Source organism: Vanessa atalanta, chromosome 16 (assembly GCF_905147765.1).
Source record: "Vanessa atalanta chromosome 16, ilVanAtal1.2, whole genome shotgun sequence".
In the NCBI taxonomy this organism is placed as follows: Eukaryota; Metazoa; Arthropoda; class Insecta; order Lepidoptera; family Nymphalidae; genus Vanessa; species Vanessa atalanta.
This window is the reverse complement of record NC_061886.1, coordinates 1,841,673-1,860,555: the sequence shown is the minus strand read 5'-3', so window position 1 is coordinate 1,860,555 and position 18,883 is coordinate 1,841,673. Positions and strand designations below refer to the sequence as shown.

General features: G+C 32.6%; 1 protein-coding gene and 1 non-coding gene across 2 annotated transcripts; one reads left to right on the top strand and one right to left on the bottom strand.

The window, feature by feature from the left end:
- Positions 1-2,713: 2,713 nt before the first annotated feature.
- On the bottom strand, positions 2,714-2,784 carry Trnag-ccc. Its single transcript has one exon. It is a non-coding gene; the product is annotated as a tRNA-Gly (tRNA).
- A 4,623-nt stretch (positions 2,785-7,407) lies between these two features.
- LOC125069885 (zinc finger-containing ubiquitin peptidase 1-like) lies at positions 7,408-16,973 on the top strand. Its single transcript, XM_047679487.1, has 16 exons — positions 7,408-7,520; positions 8,643-8,883; positions 9,048-9,367; positions 9,526-9,581; positions 9,655-9,765; positions 9,997-10,320; positions 10,790-10,897; positions 11,477-11,593; positions 11,798-11,969; positions 12,326-12,449; positions 12,671-12,824; positions 13,823-13,914; positions 14,790-14,920; positions 15,080-15,168; positions 15,287-15,415; positions 16,180-16,973. The coding sequence occupies exons 2-16, from the start codon at positions 8,651-8,653 to the stop codon at positions 16,213-16,215; spliced, it is 2,196 nt and encodes a 731-aa protein (XP_047535443.1). The 5' UTR covers positions 7,408-7,520; positions 8,643-8,650; the 3' UTR covers positions 16,216-16,973.
- Positions 16,974-18,883: the final 1,910 nt, after the last annotated feature.

Genomic DNA, 18,883 nt, shown 5'->3' with positions numbered 1-18,883 from the left:
TCAATGTAGCCTTTAATGCCTTATATTTTGTTTTAGTTTTAATTTTGTTTCTCTTATATATGCATTTAATTTTATTCATAATTGTATAAGCGTCTCTTTACTATTCGTTTATTTATCTTATTTGATTCTATAATGTTACCTTTTTGATTTTATGTTTTGTCTTTGATTAACATTATTAATTGTCTATGTATAGTATAAAATTATCAATGGAAACTTAGTTGATTTATATAATATTGTATATTATTATGATATAAGTGTCTTCTCATTGTTTGCATTCCAAAATAAAATAAAAATTAAATTAAAATCTGTTTCTAAGACACACTACCATCATCCTTTAATATGGAAAGTACAAAAGTCATATTTTACTACGCGTTCAATCCATCCACGTCACATAACCTTATTACGTCGTCATTTTAAGGTGAACACCTAATTTCATGGCACATCACCGAGATTATGACACAGTGAAATTAGCAATACAGCTTGGGAATCTACATGATCTATGGTCTGTTTTTGAAGTGTAACTTCACCCAAAACGCATATTAACGTAACGTAACATAACTTATATGTGAAGTTTTTAATACATAAACCACGGAACGTTTCATTTCCGCTACTATTATTTAGGTTTATTCTATTTCATTTTGAATCACTATTTTATCCTTTATCATTTTGAATTAAAAAGTTGAAATAAAAGTTGCTAGTAAGAATAATAAGTACACTAAAGGGCTTGCCTTCACGCTTGTCATGTGATCAGTATAAAACGGGTGAGCAGCGAAACGCAACTACATAGGTATATAATAATATTATATACTAAAACCTTAAAGATTTTATACATACATAAAATATCTCCTCATTAATATAGTTTTGTATATGTTCCCGCCTAACGCATCAATACCTTGTAGCGTAATACATTTAAAAAAAAAAGCGCGCGGTCTCCTGTCAAGAGCGAAGGTTCGGGCTTACTTTTGGCACGAAGTTCGATTGCTTCGGACTTACCTACTATTTCTGAGTTAGAGTAAATTTATTATTTTAGTTGGTTTCCATTATTAATCATTATATCATTTATTAATTTATGATATTGCTATTTATTAGTATAAAGTTAGTTAATTATTAGCTTTTAGTCATTTTCTATTTAAGCATTAATTTTGCTTGAAATTTAGCTTGAATAATTATTTTTTTAGTAGATTGTAAAAAAAACAATACACAAGGACATGCAATCTTGTACATTAAATGTTTCGAGTTTATTCTGAATATTTTACGGGATTGTAAAACTGTTTTGAAAAACTGAAGTTTAACTGTATACCTGTTTATTTTTTCTACGTTTATTTGCAAATAACAAAGATCATATCGCATTCGGCCATGTTTATTTAAATGTGTACTCTACCTTGCCGAATAAGTCCGAATATAAAATCAGAACTCGGTTCAACGTTATCACGTTAAACAGGGCCTGTAGGACTCATCCGGGCTCGGACAAATTTAATAAACATCATATGTAGGGTGACAATTATTTTTAGTATATTACTTTTAAATTTAGCAACATTTTGAGCTCAGCTCGCTTTTTTTGTTTTAATATAAGACCAATAGTAGCGGCCCGGATTTCGGGAGATGTCAATGGTTACACTCCCGTTCCCCGGAATTCACGTAAACCACTTGTAGTGGTAGTGTCACGCTGCTTACCTTTGGGTTGCAGCCGAATGGGCCGGCACACTCGGGGAATTACCACTTTCTCACTCAAAATCGGCGTAAAGTGGTAGCTATGCTACCGCGTTTCGTCTCGTGTGTGAGAGTCCCGGAGGCCCTCTCCCATTCCTCCCCAAAACATGATGTTTGTGCAGAATTTGACTACATTAAACAAGAAGGTTTTGTTGTCAGAATTTGATTACAATACGCGCCATCAGCGATTGCGGGGGAGAATCTCTTTCTGGGCATCCATGCTCAGGACGTAACACCTGAGCAGGGGACCACCGTCGTAATGGAAATAGACCAAGCTAAATACATCACTTGTCAAAGCAATTAAAATTAACATATTATACTTATTTAAAATCGAAAATATACAAAATTTTTAAATAGCTAAGTTCATGGTCACCCTACAAGTAGTCGATTCAGGGATTAAATGTTCATATCTGGACAAAGGTTACTACAGTAACATCTACATAGCTACCCGGGTTTCATATCGGAATGAAATCAATGCATTGTTTTCGATATTATACGGATTACTCGATGCAGGGTCGAATTTTGCCAAATAAAAGCGTCTAGCGAAGCAAAAGATCCCTTAAAGCCCTCCCGTTAGAGTAACCAGCAACTTTAATTTATAATATACCAACTAAATAGCAACAAAAGTATCAAATAATTGTACTCTATATATTAATTTTTTTTAAAATTTAATCTAATAATTAGCTTTAAATTTTTGTTAAAGCACATACTTCACACAAGCACATGCAAATAGCATGTGCTTGTGTGAAGTATTTTATATATAATATAATTTGTATTTATTAGCAATTAATATTAATTTTAATTAGTAGTATATTTAATATTGATGGTAAGCAATGTTTAATAAATAACATTATTTATTAAACATTGCTCACAATATACAAGTACTGGTGCAATTAAATTAAGATATAAATTTTTATTTCGAATAATTCGAAGGATTAGTTTATTTAATTAAGACTAATATAATTTACTTTAAAAATAAATTACAAAAATTGTAAAAATCAGATGCACTGTCCGGGAATCGAACCCGGGTCGCAAGAATGGGAATCTTGCATGATACCACTACACCAACAGTGCCCGACAACCTTGGATTGAATAATTAGTCGTAATCCATTTAAACCCTTTACAGCAATTTACATTTTTACTATTTTTTATTTAAATTAAATTAATTCTAAGCCATTAAGTTTCTATTTTCAAACTCGTCGCCAATTTCTCTTCAACTACACACATAGATCGATGTTAAACAAACAATCATCAAATTAGCTGGCTAATAAAATTGAAGCAACAAAAATTGACTTAACAGAGAGTTTGATCTAACAACTTTTGTTAAAACAATTTAAAATATAATCATATACATGTATAATTACATAATAGCCTATTTTTGGACCAGTGATTACGGGACGATGGCTGCACGTAGAAGATCATTTATGGTCTAATTTTGAAGAGCTAGAGAGGATTCTTAATTGGAATTTACTAAATTGTTACGATTTAACAAATAATTAATTTTAGAGAGCGGGTAAACGTTACTGGCCGGACAGACGCTAAGGCTGTATAAAAAATAAAACAAATTTAAATTGTGCGAACAGACGTCAGTTTACAACGAAATTAAATTTAAAAAAAAATGTCATAGGTTTTGAATTACCCACTAGTTTATTTTTAATTCCCAATCCGTGAAAGAACCAGTATATGCTAATTACGTCTAATACCACCATATGACCCATTTTCACGTTCTGCCTGAGTCTTCTTTATTAATGTTACACTTGAATCTTCCATTAATCTTAGATGTCGTATGTTGAGAGTGCGTAGTGAACCTCCTTATGCGTTATCGAGCGTGAAAACGACATAAATCGCCAATAATTTATACCAATATATTCGTTGCTTTCAGTACCGTCCTTACCACAACACACACGCGACTCGGGCCTAGGTCTCCTATTCTCCTGGGGCACCGAAAGATCGATAACTTCGCTTTATAGTTATATTGTAACTTTTTTCATTTTATACTTATATAGCCCAACAAAAATATTTTGAGAGTAAATAAGTTTTCTTTCGGCCGTCTGGCAACACTACGCGTTAATAATAATTTCCAGCAACATTATTTAGTTTTGTATTTAGCTACTATAAACATAGGTCTAAAAAAATATCGTCATATTTTTTAGATTGTACTTGGTGTTCAATTAATAAAAATCAGATTTTTTTAAAAACTGAACTTTTTAATAATTATGAATAAATATAAAAAAATATATATGTCAATATTCTACGTAGGCAAATTTTAATCTATATTTATTTAATTAAAGAAAATTGAATCAGATATTCTACTGAAAAAAGGAATACTTAGTATAGTTTTGGTCAATTCCCAAAGTTGGTCAAGCAATGGCGATGTAAGCAATGGTTAATATTTCTTGCGCGCCAACGCCACTGCGTTGGTGACCACTTACCTTCAGGTCGCTCATATCATAAAAAAGCTAATTAACCATATAATACATTTGTAAATCTAAGGACAATTTATGAATCTAGGAACAAAAGCCGCTAGAAACAAAAAGAAAAACCGGACGATATTATTAAACAACTCTGTCCAACGCACCACAGATTCGTATAGTAGTTTTTTCATTAGCTGTACATATACATATATACACACACACACATAAAGATAATACATATATTGTACGAAGTAAGATTATTCTATTCTTAATTCAAAAGTTCCGTGAAGTGACTTTTTATAACAATTTATATTTCGAAGGCAGGAAAACAAACAAAGACAACAAATAACCCACTCAATGGAAAATCTGTGTCACCACGACACTGCCACTGCGAGAAATATAAATCACCTCCAACGTCCCCCTTCCACCACCAACCATAGAATTGAAAATGTTATATCTCCTGCGCCAGTAATTTATACCAGTTCAACTACCTTCCAAACCAGAACATAACAATTTGTATTGATATATATGATGGTAGAATAACTGGAACAGCTGCCTGAACAAGCTTTACCTACCATTAATTATTTTCTTCATCGTCGGACATTATTTCGTAAGTACAAGATACATTTAATAAAATAACCGTCGGCAACTATTTGATACTGAAGGTTCTTCTTATTTCCGCATCTCTGCATATTTCCGTAGAGGTCTATTAGCGTTGAGGTCACGATACAAGTGCACTTTGAAGTTCGGTTGCTAATGAGCGCGCCAAAACGTTTTATCACGACACGACAACACAACAAATATAGTAGAATGTATAGTTTGTTTGTTTTATTTGTCTCTCCAATATTATAAATGCGAAAGATGGGTGGATGAATTTCTGCTACTCAATCAGGAACAGTTGAACGGATCTGAATGAAATTAGGCACTGAGACAGATTACACACAGGGATAACACACAGGTTCCGGGAAAAATGCACCTAACACATTTATAGTGTCCAGTCATCCAGTATAAATCCAGCAATAAAAGTCCATACCTGATTGTTTTGTATTTGTCATTTTTAATACGCCTAGATTTTATTTAATCATCTATGTATGTGTAATGTTCTTGTGTGGGTATTATATAGATCTAATAAATAAATATCCTACTTATTTTACATAAAAATTATAATAACAAAATCTTTAGTATTCCATTATATTTAGTTCTCTATTCTAGTAGTAATCTCTTATATTATAAAAGCGAAAGTAACTGTCTGACTCGCTCTGTCATGGAAAAATTACTAAGCCGAATATGACGTCCGGTTTTTCTTTGGTATGAAGCAAGCTTAAACCCCAAGGAAGGACATAAGCTACTTTTTAAATATTTTTTTGTTTATTTATTTATTTTTTAACTTTGCAATACTGTTACAAAATATACTACAGAATGACATTATATACAAAGTTCATAGCTTTTTATCATTAGACAATACAAACCGCTATGTGCCTTCGTTTTAAATCTGTAATATCTTCGAAAATATTAGGTTAGGTTTAAAGAATATATTCTCAAAAAGACAGATTCACTTACATGAGAACAATATGATAAATGTAACAATAAAAACATTCGCCTTATAGGTCCTTAGTCAACGGAATAGAATATAATTAAATCGGTGTATATATTTTAATCGCTACAAAAGTGGGTATTCTCTAAAATATATTTTGAGAGTTGAGACTTAAACCCGTTAACAGAGTTTACATTTGTTATATAAGATGGTAATTTATGATAAAGTTGTGCACCATAGAAAGTAATATATATTTTTTTTTTGTAAATTTGGTACAAATTTTTTGGAGAGCTAATAAGCTCGGTCTTCGGGTTGTACTGCTTTGTTTTATAAACGTCAAATCTGAATGTATCGATTTATTAATATATTTTCTTATAAGAATACAAGAATTATATACATAAAATTGTCGCAAGTTCATAAAGTTTGTTTCCTTGTAATGTGTATTTGTTGATGTATTTTAATTATTTTATTTTGTTTTCTTTGAAGTTCTTGAAGTTTTGTTTTTCCAGTATTACCCCATATTTCTATTAAATACAATAAACGCGATTTTACTAGATAATTCTAGATGTTATACTTTTTTTTTTTTTGAAATATCTGTTAATATTAATTTAAATTACATGCTGTAAAGGGCCATATCGTCCATATTAAATGCACAATGTATTGAAGGTACTTAATTCGATAAGGATTCATGCTGTATTGTTCAAAATCGCTTCGAAAATAAGCTATTATTTCACGTAAATAGTAAAGGGTTATAAACGGTTTTTGTGTGTTATCCACTTATCCCTAAGAGATAGACATAATTATACCATCGCGAACTTTTTTGAAGACCATTTCAAGGTGTACAATAATGATATATATATGATAAATATATATGATGATATATTTTGATCTTTATTGTAGGGTTCAGCCAGCGTTTGCAATATTAGCGCAAAAAAAATGTAGGTACATATTTAGTTATGACATCACATTAGAAACTTCTAAAATTATCTGGGTTATCACTATCGCTATATTGTGCATGTATTATACACATCAACCGTCCTATTGAATTACTCCATCTATTTAAAAAAACCGCATCAAAATCCGTTGTATAATTTTAAAGATCTAAGCATACATATGGACAGACAGTGGTAAGCGCCTTTTTATTCTATGTAATGATAACATTTTTTACGTCTCGTTATACGCTAAGTTGGACATTAACAGTGATCAGAGGAGAATAAAAGCTTCAAAGAAGCTAAAAGGAGACGTTGGAAACAATATTCTATTGTTCTTTGCCGACTTCAAAGAGAATATAATTATATTCATATTTTTGTCCATGATCCGCCGATTGCGAAAATTAGCAATTGGCTCCATCTTTGGAAATTACAATAAAACAAAATAAGTAACTTTTTCTTTAATATTTTCAAGTAACAACAAGTAACAAACAAGTTCTCGTGATTTACACAGATGGCGGGTTTCAACTTACATCTTGCTAATACTTTACACTCAACAATCACAATTTATATTTTTCAATGTATAAATTAAAAGTAGTTTCCTAATAAATAAAAAAGTTTCTGGAATATACGTCGTTTATTAAAAAAATACCTATTCAGGATTAAAATAGATTCAATGAATGTTCATTCACTGGTGGCGCCACTATCGTATACTTTTTACGCATGCGTATTGGTTTTACTTTTTTTTCAACGTCCCTGAATTTCATGAATGGCGCTAGTTCACAACCTGTCGTCAGTACACCAATAAAATTAATTATTTAAATGTTTGAAAATGTTAGATCAAACCAATTATAATAACAGTGACGAACCACTTAGATAGTGTTGTGATATAGCATAATAATATAACGCTCTTAATTTATTGACAATAAAAACGTAAGTAACCTTTCGAAGAATTTTTGTTTTAAACCAATTTTAAATTTAGAACTAGGTTAATTTACATTACCATAGGCGAGATGATTTTTCTTTGTTTTACGTAAAATAGACTATTACGAAAATTATGTTAATTCCTTCAAAACAAAACTGCGGTAATTTTATTGATTTGACACTTTACCCCAATTCAATGTTGTGAATCGTTTCTATGCGAACTTTTTATGTAAGGCATCAATCTAATGACTGTCAGAACGTAGGAATAGCATACTGCGGCTTTAAAGACGCTTCCATAATAACTCAACATAAAAAAGACATGTGAAATTAATGCCTCACATGTTATACTTTCGACGAATTAATTTAAAAAAGCACACTACGTATTTAATTGTAATAAGACGTGTCATTTTTGACGCATGTAATACGTATATTTTTTAATTTCGTTCTTAAAAAAAAAACACGGAAGTAGCTTTAAAATCAGTGTTGCAGCGTAATAAGTAGTAAATTAGATCAATTCATGTCTAGTCGGTCTGTTTTTAGGGCAAGCGCACTCGTTGTCTGCTTAACTCATTAATTCTTAATGATAACTTTTCCAACGCTATTTCTTTGGCTCTTGTTCCCTAACATCATGTGAAGTAGATCTCGGTCAAGGGCTTTTATAAGTGTATACGGTATTTATGTTTAAATATTTTATGAAAATATTTAAATAAATCTCGAAACGTATCTATTTAATTATTTAAGAATATTTTATAACATTCCTCTAAGCTACAATACATTAACAAATTTTTATATTACATTTGTTATAGATAAAATTATTTATTAATATTTAATGTAAGGGTTTCAATCTGACAATTTTTTTTACTGAAACTTAATTATTCGGATACATTTTGAAGATCTGAAAAACATTACTGATTTATTTAAGACGTGCCTAATATAATTGTTCGTTAATTAATAATGTCCGAATAGTTAGGGCTGGCAAGCAAAATTTATAATTTGATAATAAAATAATTATTATTCCATAAGAAACATTATGGTATCGCTGTTTAAATTTCTATTGATGTAAAATAATGCCTGTCCGGGGAGGAGGACCCTTTTTTCTCTATAACTGTAAGTATGTAACAAACTTTTTAGTATACACGATGTCGAGCAGTCCATTCCCATATACTTGTGAGCTATGCGGGGCAGAGGGTTTAACGGACGAAGGAATGAGATCTCACACTCTGGAAGCCCACGTGGCAGGGCGTCCAGATTGTCCTTTCTGCAACTGTACTGTCCCCCAACCTCAGCTCGTGGGACACGTGCAACGTGCTCATTTACACTATTTAACACCGGAGAGAGAGTTAATGGCGTTTATAGATGACCAAAGTCCTAGGTAAATTTGATTTTAGTTATTTTATTAATGTCAAACTGCCAAGTGTCATTATAGTCGATATCAAGGCTTACTGTTATGATATGAAATGCAAATATATTAATTATTTCAGCTTAAAAATTAAATAGGTACTTCTCTAATTGACATTTTTGATAAAAATATTACAGCTTTGATGAGGACTCTAAAATGACAACAACAGACAGTTGCAGCTATAATACCCCAGGGTCAATAAACGGATGGCACAGTCCAGATACAGCTACATCATACCACAACGGTGCCATATCAAAAAACACATATTACAACGGTTTCCAAGAGAAAGACTATAAGAGTGAAAGAGACGACGATAAATACTCTAGGTCGCCTAAAAACATCAATCTCACTAATGGACTAAAGAATATTAATATCAATAATGGAGTTATATCGAAAAAAAAATGCAGTAGAGAGAATTCCATCGAACGAGATATGATCAACGGTCGGGATAACAAAGGTAGCTTCATATACACAGTAATAATTAAATTCAGAAGTAATAACATACCTCGGTACAAATTTAATCAATGAATCTTATATGAATAATACAGGTTTTATTTGATGATGACATATCTGTTTTTGTGACAATAAATAATAAAATCATATTATTTTTTTCAGCTATTCATTCGAGCTCAAATCATAATAGCAATGATAACTCACCTAATAAATCAAAGGTATTTTTTTATGACTAATTTCACTAAAGCAATTAAAATGTGTTTTTAACATGAATTTAATTTTCTTTTACAGCTATCTATGGCAAGTGCAGGTCAAGGTTCGCCTCTTCGATCACAACTGGCCCTTAAACTTAAGTCTAATACACCTAAAAAATCTGCACCCACACCAAGCCCTACTGTGCAGGTAAAAAATACGATCTAGCAATTTATTGTCATTACCAGTTATGTCAATTTCGACTGTCAAATCTTGAATATTGAATCAAATTAAACGGCGCGCCAATATTTTAAATTTATACGACTTTTACTAATTTTATCGTAAACAGTTTCGTTTTAATTCCAAAATTTTACTTAAAAAACTCATAAAATAAACGAAATTTATTCAAATGTTATTTACCCTTAAATACTTTGCTTTTAGTGTCTTTTGTGCGATTTTACATCAACATGTCCGAGAAAATTAGAAGAACATATAAACAGAGCTCATTTCGACCTCACATCACCTTCTATTTTGGGAAATGCGAATGATAATTCCAATACACCTAATAACGCAACCCTTGGGCTGAGTAACGCGACGGTAACACTTAACAACCCGACTTTGGCGCTGTCCACAATGGCCATGTCCCCTGGACCACATACCTCGTCATATCAGTGCCCTATTTGTGAAAGAGAGTTCTCTAATGGCACAGAAGTTGAGGTTCATGTAAATGTAGAACATCGGGATATTTTGAGTCCACAGAAATCAGTAAGTGAAAATGATATAGTATTTTTTAAGGGCACTTAACCTATTTTGATGAAGTTTAGTATAAATTGTGAAACTGGTCTTAAGCTTAAATAAAAAAAATGTACCCCAAAATTAAGTATGTGATGGACATTAGAAGCGCTAATATATTGTAAATGAAAAAAATCTACAATAAAAAGCTTTTGTTTTCTATGATTGTTAACTGATTGGTTTGTGTATTTGCAAAAGTATAAATTGCATATGTATGAAGTCACAGATTACAGTCAGTACGAACATAAATGTAAATTGAGCAATTAAAGTCCACTTTTTATTAAATTTATTCAGGGAATCCGAAACACAAAAACAAGTAAGCAATTAATAAACCATTTTAGTAATTGCTTGTTCTTCAAAACTTTGGCAACTATTAAATTTATTTATTTATTATAAATTATTCAAAATCATTTGTGCTTGTAACATGTTATCCTTTTCTCAGGACCAAGTGGATAATGCATCTTGTGATGATGTGGTAATGGTGGAAGAAAGTCCAGTGAGTAACTGTCCTGTATGCTGCCAGCCTTTGCCTTTATCTCAACATGAGTTGGTATGAAAATATGCTATCAATAAAAAAAATCATTGCATAAGTCATGAACCAAAAACATAATTTTTTTTTGACTTGTCTAGTAAGAATCATTTAAGATATTTTACTTAAATATCAAATGCTCATTGGCTGTCTATTGCAACATCTAAGGCCATTATCTAGTGATTGTTATGTTTTAGTAACATTGGTTCTTACCCTTATTTCTAAAACATAACATGGAATGTAACCTTTATATATCTATTGAAAGTTTTTACTTATTAAATTAACCCTTATCATAATTTTTATGATACTTAATATAACATAATGTCTTTGCATTTGAGATTTTATATTATCAGATAATATAAACAATTAGCATGACATTGGACCAATTTTTAAGTTTTTTTCTATCTAAAATGCATAATTATACTAATTAATGAAGTACAGTCAGCATAATAAAGTGTATCTCTTGCCAAATACTAATAATGATATTTCAATATATAAATAGCACATAAGATAGTAAGTTATAGATATGACCCCTTCTTACAGTACATTTAATTTATATTTAATGAATATAGCAAGAGGAAATGTCAAAAATGTTTTTAGATTCAGCATATAGAAGAGCACTTTGAAAGAGGAGAAGAGAGCGCCTCCTCAACACTTACAGCTGCCGAAAAAGAAGCTCAGAAAAACAGAGAGGAACATGAATTCCAATTGCTTAGGGTATGTTAACATTATTTCACAGGTGTAGATATTATTTATATGATTATTACTCGCAAGCATTATTATTATTATTACTAAGCAAACAATAATATTTTTTGTAAAATATTATTAATAGATGTAAATATCTGTAATTTACTTCTTTTATTAATCTACTGTATACTTAAACTTAAAAATATAAATTAAATCCTTGCTATTTGAATTTAGGCCCAATATGGAATGGAGGAAGATGAGGAAGGCTACACAAGTCGAGCTGCCAGCAGTCTCAAGCGTGCTGTGTATAGTGGAGCTTTATCAGTTGCGGGATACTATGAACGTAGTGTCGGTCTGCGTAAAGCCAGCGCTCAAGGTCTTGATGCAGGATGTTCTAAAACTAATGGTATGTTGATAAACAATAGAAGTACTTAAGTCTACACTATTTATATAGTACAGCTTATAAAAAGCATGGAATTCCTGTCCATTGATAGGACATACAATAGGAGTTTCTTAATACATATATTTTAGGTTGAGACCCTAACTTTAAGTGTGAAGACACTTATATCAGATGGACTCGTTCCTCCATATCAAAAAAATAAAATAAAAACTCAGTAACAATATTTATTAATTTATTAAAATTAACTATAACTGTTAACTATTATGATGACATAATAAACTTAAAATGATGGGAAAAAAGTTTAAAAGAAAAGATTTCTTTAGTTTTTTTTTCTTTCAACATAAAAATTTTGTTCTTTAAAGGTATTTTAGAAAGGATAGCTCAACTGAATGCCCAGAATCCGAGTATAGTTAAGACCTACTTATGCAGCGCTGTGGATCACTATGCCAGCACATATGGAGACAGGGGTTGGGGTTGCGGTTACAGGTGAGAACTTACACATAAATGGTTTTTGCATTCACATTTATCACATATGTAAAGTTCTATAAAAATCGATCCGATAGTTTTGCTTTGCTGTATTCATTTAGACAACCATTTTGATGCTGGGTATATTCTTTAATATAAAAAAAAATATAAAAAATTTTAAAATTAAAAATGTTATTTGTATTTTTTTTTAATTAATTTCATTTAAATAAATTATTCAACAGGAACATGCAAATGGTGCTTTCATCGTTAGTACGTCACCCGCCATACGCAGCGTTGTTAAGCGGCGTCACGGAGAAGGAGTGCGACTGTGTGCCCTCCATACCTAGCCTGCAGCTTTTAGTGGAAAGAGCTTGGCAGCTGGGGTTCGATACTCAGGTTAGATAAACAATTTTACTGCGTTGTTATAAACATAGTCACAATCACACAGATTTGTCAAAAAATATATTTGTATTGATGAGTAAAATTAAAGGGCAGATGTAACTTATATTCTCATTTGTGATAAACCTCAGCTCACACTCTAGGGAACTAGATTATTATAGAGCTATAGAATTTATAATAATGTCGTTGCTGTGTTTAGTGAACTAACTAATCCGTGATGTATTTCATGAAAAAACTGCAAGTCCGCCTGTCACCTTTGATTTTAATTTAATTACTATTATTTATCATAGATAGCAGGTATAGTAAGAAATAATCATACACATAATATAGCCCTGCGACAAACAAATAGACAGATACGGGCTTAGTAATATGGTTCCATAATACGGAATTACACTTCAATACGAAACACTAATAAAGTTTATAAAATCTATAAAAAAAAACTTGAGATGATGATTTACTTGGTGGTAGGGCTTTGTGCAAGCCCGTCTGGGTAGGTACCACCCACTGATCAGATATTCTACCGCCAAACAGCAGTACTCAGTATTGTTGTGTTCCGGTTAGAAGGGTGAGTGAGCCAGTGTAATCACAGGCACAAGGGACATAACATCTTAGTTCCCAAAGTTGGTGGCGCTTAGGTGATGTAAGGAATAAATATTTCTTACAGCGCCTTTGTCTATGGGCGGTGTTGACCACTTACCATCAGGTGGCATATATGCTGGTCCGCCAACTAATTCCATAAAAAAAAAGTTTTTATAAGGTACATTCGCTTGCCCTTGTGATATTTAATTGGGGTCGTTATAGGGTGTTTAATACTACTACAAGAATAGACATTTAACCCTTCCTTTACCTACTTATTTTGCTTGCAATTCACTCGCCATTCAACGGTAGTATTGGTTGATACGCTATAGAAAATATCTCAAGTCGATTCCTATGACAATCATAGTGACAAATATGAACCTTAATGTTATTATTATTAAGTGGTTTTTCTATTACAGGGCTCAGAACAGCTTGGCTGCAAATTACACAATACACGCAAATGGATCGGTGCTTGTGAAGTTGTTACAGTACTCTCTTCACTTAGGATACGGTAAAAACAATATCATATACTAGTTCTGTTGATATAAGACATTTGAAACTTTAAGATAACTAAGTAGATATATGATATATATTATCTCTAAAGTCTAAAGACTATCTCACTGATAGTTGGTATCTTATGTGTTTACAAATTTTGTAATTCTCAAGACAACACTTTAAAATGTTATTAATTATAAAAAAAAATTGTCGCCCTGATGACTAACTTTATTTGAAATAGTGTAAGGATAGTAAAACAAATGTCTCTAATACGTTTTATTTTCTTAACTTTAATGTTTGAAAATTTTCATTTTAGCTTTAATTCCATTGGGTGACTGTTGCAGCTATAATTGGAACATAAGTTCATAGATATACATTATTTTTGTCGTCTGTTATCTGCTATCTGTACATTTAAAATTGATTACACGCACTTTCATGTTTCATTGAAATAAAGAAATACAAAATATAGATACAATAAATGCCAACAATATATGTGGACAGGAATACTCCTAGTACATTACATACATTAACAGCCTGTAAATTTCCCACTGCTGGGCTAAGTCCTCTCTCTTTGAGGAGAAGGTTTTTGGAGCACCACGCTGCTCCAATGTGGGTTGATGGAATACGCATGTGGCAGAATTTCGTTGAAATTAGACTCATACAAATTTCCTCACGATGTTTTCCTTCACCGCCGAGCACGAGATGAATTATAAAAACAAATAAAGCACATGAAAATTCAGTGGTGCTTGCCTGGGTTTGAAGCCGAAATCGTCGGTTAATCGGGCCATCTCGGCTCATACTACTAAAGACTGGACTGAAATATAGACAATAAGGCCAGTCTGGCCCTATATATCAGTAATAATTATGTTAATTCTGAATGTCTCTCGTCAGATGCCAGCTGATAGATTTCCACAAACCGACAGCGGCCGATGGGAGCCATCCTGCACTGTTTGACTGGGTGCTGAGGTACTTTCAGAACGAACCGAACGCCTTCAAACCGCCTCTCTACCTGCAGCATCAAGGTAAAATATCTTTCATAATAATATCAATTTTTATAAAACAGACTACAAACGCACATTAGCGATTGAAAAGCATGCGACTGAATGAATTTTACCTGTAAGAAGTCGGGACGGGCAGCTAGTAGATAACCTTACATTACAAAAAGGTCTTCCATATTTCAGGTCACTCCAGAACGATAATAGGCTACGAGAAGCACAAAGACGGCAAGGCGACGCTGCTCGTGCTGGATCCGTCGCATTCACCGGCTCAGGTCTGTATTTGACGGATGAGGACGAATTGGTCAAATATTATGTATACAATTCCTATTGGGAAGTTGTGTCGGAACGAAATAAAAGAAGCGTCGGGGGTGTGTGTGCGTGCGTGCGCAGGTGCGGCAGGCGGTGTGCGGGGCGGAGGGCGCGCTGCGGCTGCTGCGGCGCGGCTCGTGCGCGCTGCGGGCGCGGCAGTACCAGCTGCTGTGCGTGCGCGGCCTGCTGCAGGACGACCGCGACTACCAGGTCTGCTCGGCCACTTCTCCGAACAACTATCTTGATTTCATTCATTTGTCGAGGTACTGAGAAACACCCCTCACCCCGATTATGTTCCACCACAATTGGGGGGGGGGGTGTTTATAGTGGCAGTTCCACTCTGCCACCCGAAAAAAACTCACTAAAAACTGGCTACATCATGAATTCGCTCGTTACTGTTCGAAGCAAATTGAACAGGCAGCACAAAACAACCAATTCCACTTTTGAAAATATGCAACATAAAAGAGATGAACACTCGGTGCCTCGGCAGCCTGAAAGAGCCTGTGAGACCTATCCAACGCGGTTCTATGCGTGTCTATCTAGTGATAATGCTGGAACTGACTGAATTGTTGAACACATCTAAATAGCTACAGATTCCGTACTGCAAGAGATCTCATCAACATAAATCGTGATTCTTGATGACCTTAACGTCCACCATGCAGAATGTGTTCGATAATTTACTACAAATGTTTCATGATAGGAGATCTATTTTCAACTTTGCTGTAATATTTTATCAGACGTAACTGGTCACCTCGCTAACGCGAATTCAGGTGTGGAAAAGTAAACACCTTCCCTGCTTGACCTTTTGGTGACCCCTGATCCTGACGACTACCAAGTTTCCGTCGATCCTTACTCATTAAGGAGCTCCCTTTGAAAGGCTCCTGGAAAATCCGCCCTGTTGCACAATACCCGTGAATTTAATAAATAATATAAATATATATATCATTATTATATATGTGCCAAACTTGTTCCAGGCCAGCAAGGTCCTGCAGTCGGTGCGAATCCCATAGTGCCGGTCGGGGCTCCGACGCCGTCTCGGCGGTAGCAGAGTACGAAAGGCTAGTGTTATTAAAAGAAATTTCGTTATCCGCATATATATGTTCATATTTATCCAAACTAGTTCTTAAAACTTTATCCAATAAAATTCTAGTCCTAATTTATTATTGTCTATGAAATGTCATCGCTGATCTTACAATGCAGTCGGTCATAAACAAAACTCAAAATAAACAACAGAATAATATAATCTGTGTTATTCGTATATTTATAACATTTTTTTCTAGATTTTCTTCTTTCATTGTTAAAGATATTTTGGTTTAATATTTGAGCGCTTGTAATTTAGTGTACGCGATAGAAGTCGAACTTTAGCGTCAGAAATGTTGCATTTTGAAACATTACATATATAATCGTTGCGCTTAAATCCGATATCGAAACTTTGTTGTCATTGAATTTGTACTTGTTCTATTTTATAAGTTAAAAACAAAACGCTAAATAATATTACAACTAAGCGAGCTTAATTTTTTTATGAGAAATTACACGGTACGTTAAAGATCCATGAGATAGAGATAGTGTTGCACTAATTGTATTAATATCGATAATCAATTAACACTAACGTGACGTGAGAATTATTTACTTAATCAAAATATACTTTATTCGAGTAGGCTTTTACAAGCACTTTTGAATCATCGTTTTACAAACTAAATTAAGTGAAGTTACCACCGGTTTGGAATGTAGATTCTACCGAAAGGAACCGGCACGAAACTCAGTTACTCTTCTCCAACGTTTCGAATACAAAGTGATGTTAGTTAAATATTTTTTATTAATGTATTTTTTACAAATGATTTGAATTTATGAATCGGCAAAGTTAAAATCAATAGCAATATCCTCATATTTAATGCTATATATTTCTGACATAAATGTAAGCCAGTTTTGCTTAGAATATAAATAATATATTATAATTTAGTAGTGGACCAGTTAAAGCTACTGAGATTTCTGTAAAAAAATTTCTCAGTAGGAGATTCGAGAAGTTTTTCCGTGCCTCGGTCCATATATAAAGCCGGATCCTACGCCGGATCTCTTCTCCGTCATATCGGATTTTACTGGTTCAGGCGTGTCTGGGCTATTTCCTGCGCAGTCGTCAAGGCTTCATTGAGCATCGCCTCTGTAGAAAAAATATCAGGAGAAAGTTTATATATTATATATATAATCGCATGAGTAATTAATATTTAATTAATACTGTACATTATTAAAAAAATAAAATGAAATATTTTTTCTGCGATATTTCACATGCTGACGGTACTACTTGGACATAGCGTGCTAAAATCTTTTTGTTCTTGTCGAATTGACGTACTCGTATCAGAATGCCTTTGTGCTTGCACACTTATGCACATCTCCTATGGAAATTTCTCTCTTGTGAATATTATCATAGATACATCGATAAAAATTACCTATAACACTGAAAAGAAAACTAAACTTATTTCTATTGTGTTGTTTTTTAGGAAAGTAAAAGTTCGACTTCAATTGTAACGTTAGCGATGTCATTGTAATGTCTTAGATTTAGTTGTCGTTAGATATTAATTCTACCTCAATATTATTTGTCAATTATTTTCGGTCAATTTAATTTAATTTAATTATAAAATATCGAATATTTACAATGTTTAATATTTATTTACAATTCAATGTTTAGTTTAGCTGTCTTTCGTACAATAGTTATATATTACTGCGGTACGTGTTACCAATGTAATAGCAGTTGAAAAAACGTTTAAGAGTTATGAAACATAAAGACACACATATAAAAATCACACTGTAATCGTAGATATTCGTACGTAAATAGTTAATTAATATAGCTTCACGGCATTGCCTTCGTTTGATTAAGGATAGTTTAGAACAACCGCTGCGACACGGTGTAATTCATTTGCACGATCACTATAGTTCCTATAGGAATTGCGTTTAGTCGTAGGTAGGCCGACGGGTTGTCTGGACGAATGGGCCGCATGTTAAATAGATTGAAAAGTCAACTCTATGTATATGTAATTTAAATTTAAATTTCGTAACGAACTTTGGACATTCCAATTTTAAACTTGAATTTATTATAAAAAAAAAATTAAATACATTTGATGTGTATATCGAACCTTCGTTTCTTTAAGTTTATATGTCTTAAATTATAATTATGAGATGTAATTTCTATACGTATTTCATATTCTGTGTTGACATGTAACGATCATTATTATCATACTATCAGATGTCATTTAATGACAAATATTTCGTTACACAACGGTTTTGTCTAGACCAATAGATTAATGATCGTCAAACCGTTGTAAAGAGACGAGAATAATTAATATACAGAAGTCATTGTGTGTCTTATTACACTGACTCACTCGTTTTCAAACATAAACGCAATATTATGGGTAACACCAGTATATTGTAAAGTGTTGCCAGGTTCAAAAATCATTTCTTAATAGTATACGTGCACAAAATAATAGTTTCATTTGTGTATATTAGTGTCATATATGAAATGCGGCCCATTTAATGAAATAATGGGAAAAGGTTGGATCGGAACAAATAATGGTGCCTGATAATTAAATTTGTTTTAAAAATTGTTAGCAACTCGAAGAGATGATAGAGATCTTTGAAAAAGATTACTAACTGTTTTATTACAAATTGTACTAGTGCGGAAAAGAT

Coding starts and splice junctions, on each gene's coding strand:
- LOC125069885 (XM_047679487.1), top strand. CDS start 8,651: ATGTCGAGCAGTCCATTCCCATATACTTGTGAGCTATGCGGGGCAGAG. Junction 11,594..11,797: donor ATGAATTCCAATTGCTTAGG/GTATGTTAACAT, acceptor ATTTGAATTTAG/GCCCAATATGGAATGGAGGA. Junction 11,970..12,325: donor AGGATGTTCTAAAACTAATG/GTATGTTGATAA, acceptor TGTTCTTTAAAG/GTATTTTAGAAAGGATAGCT.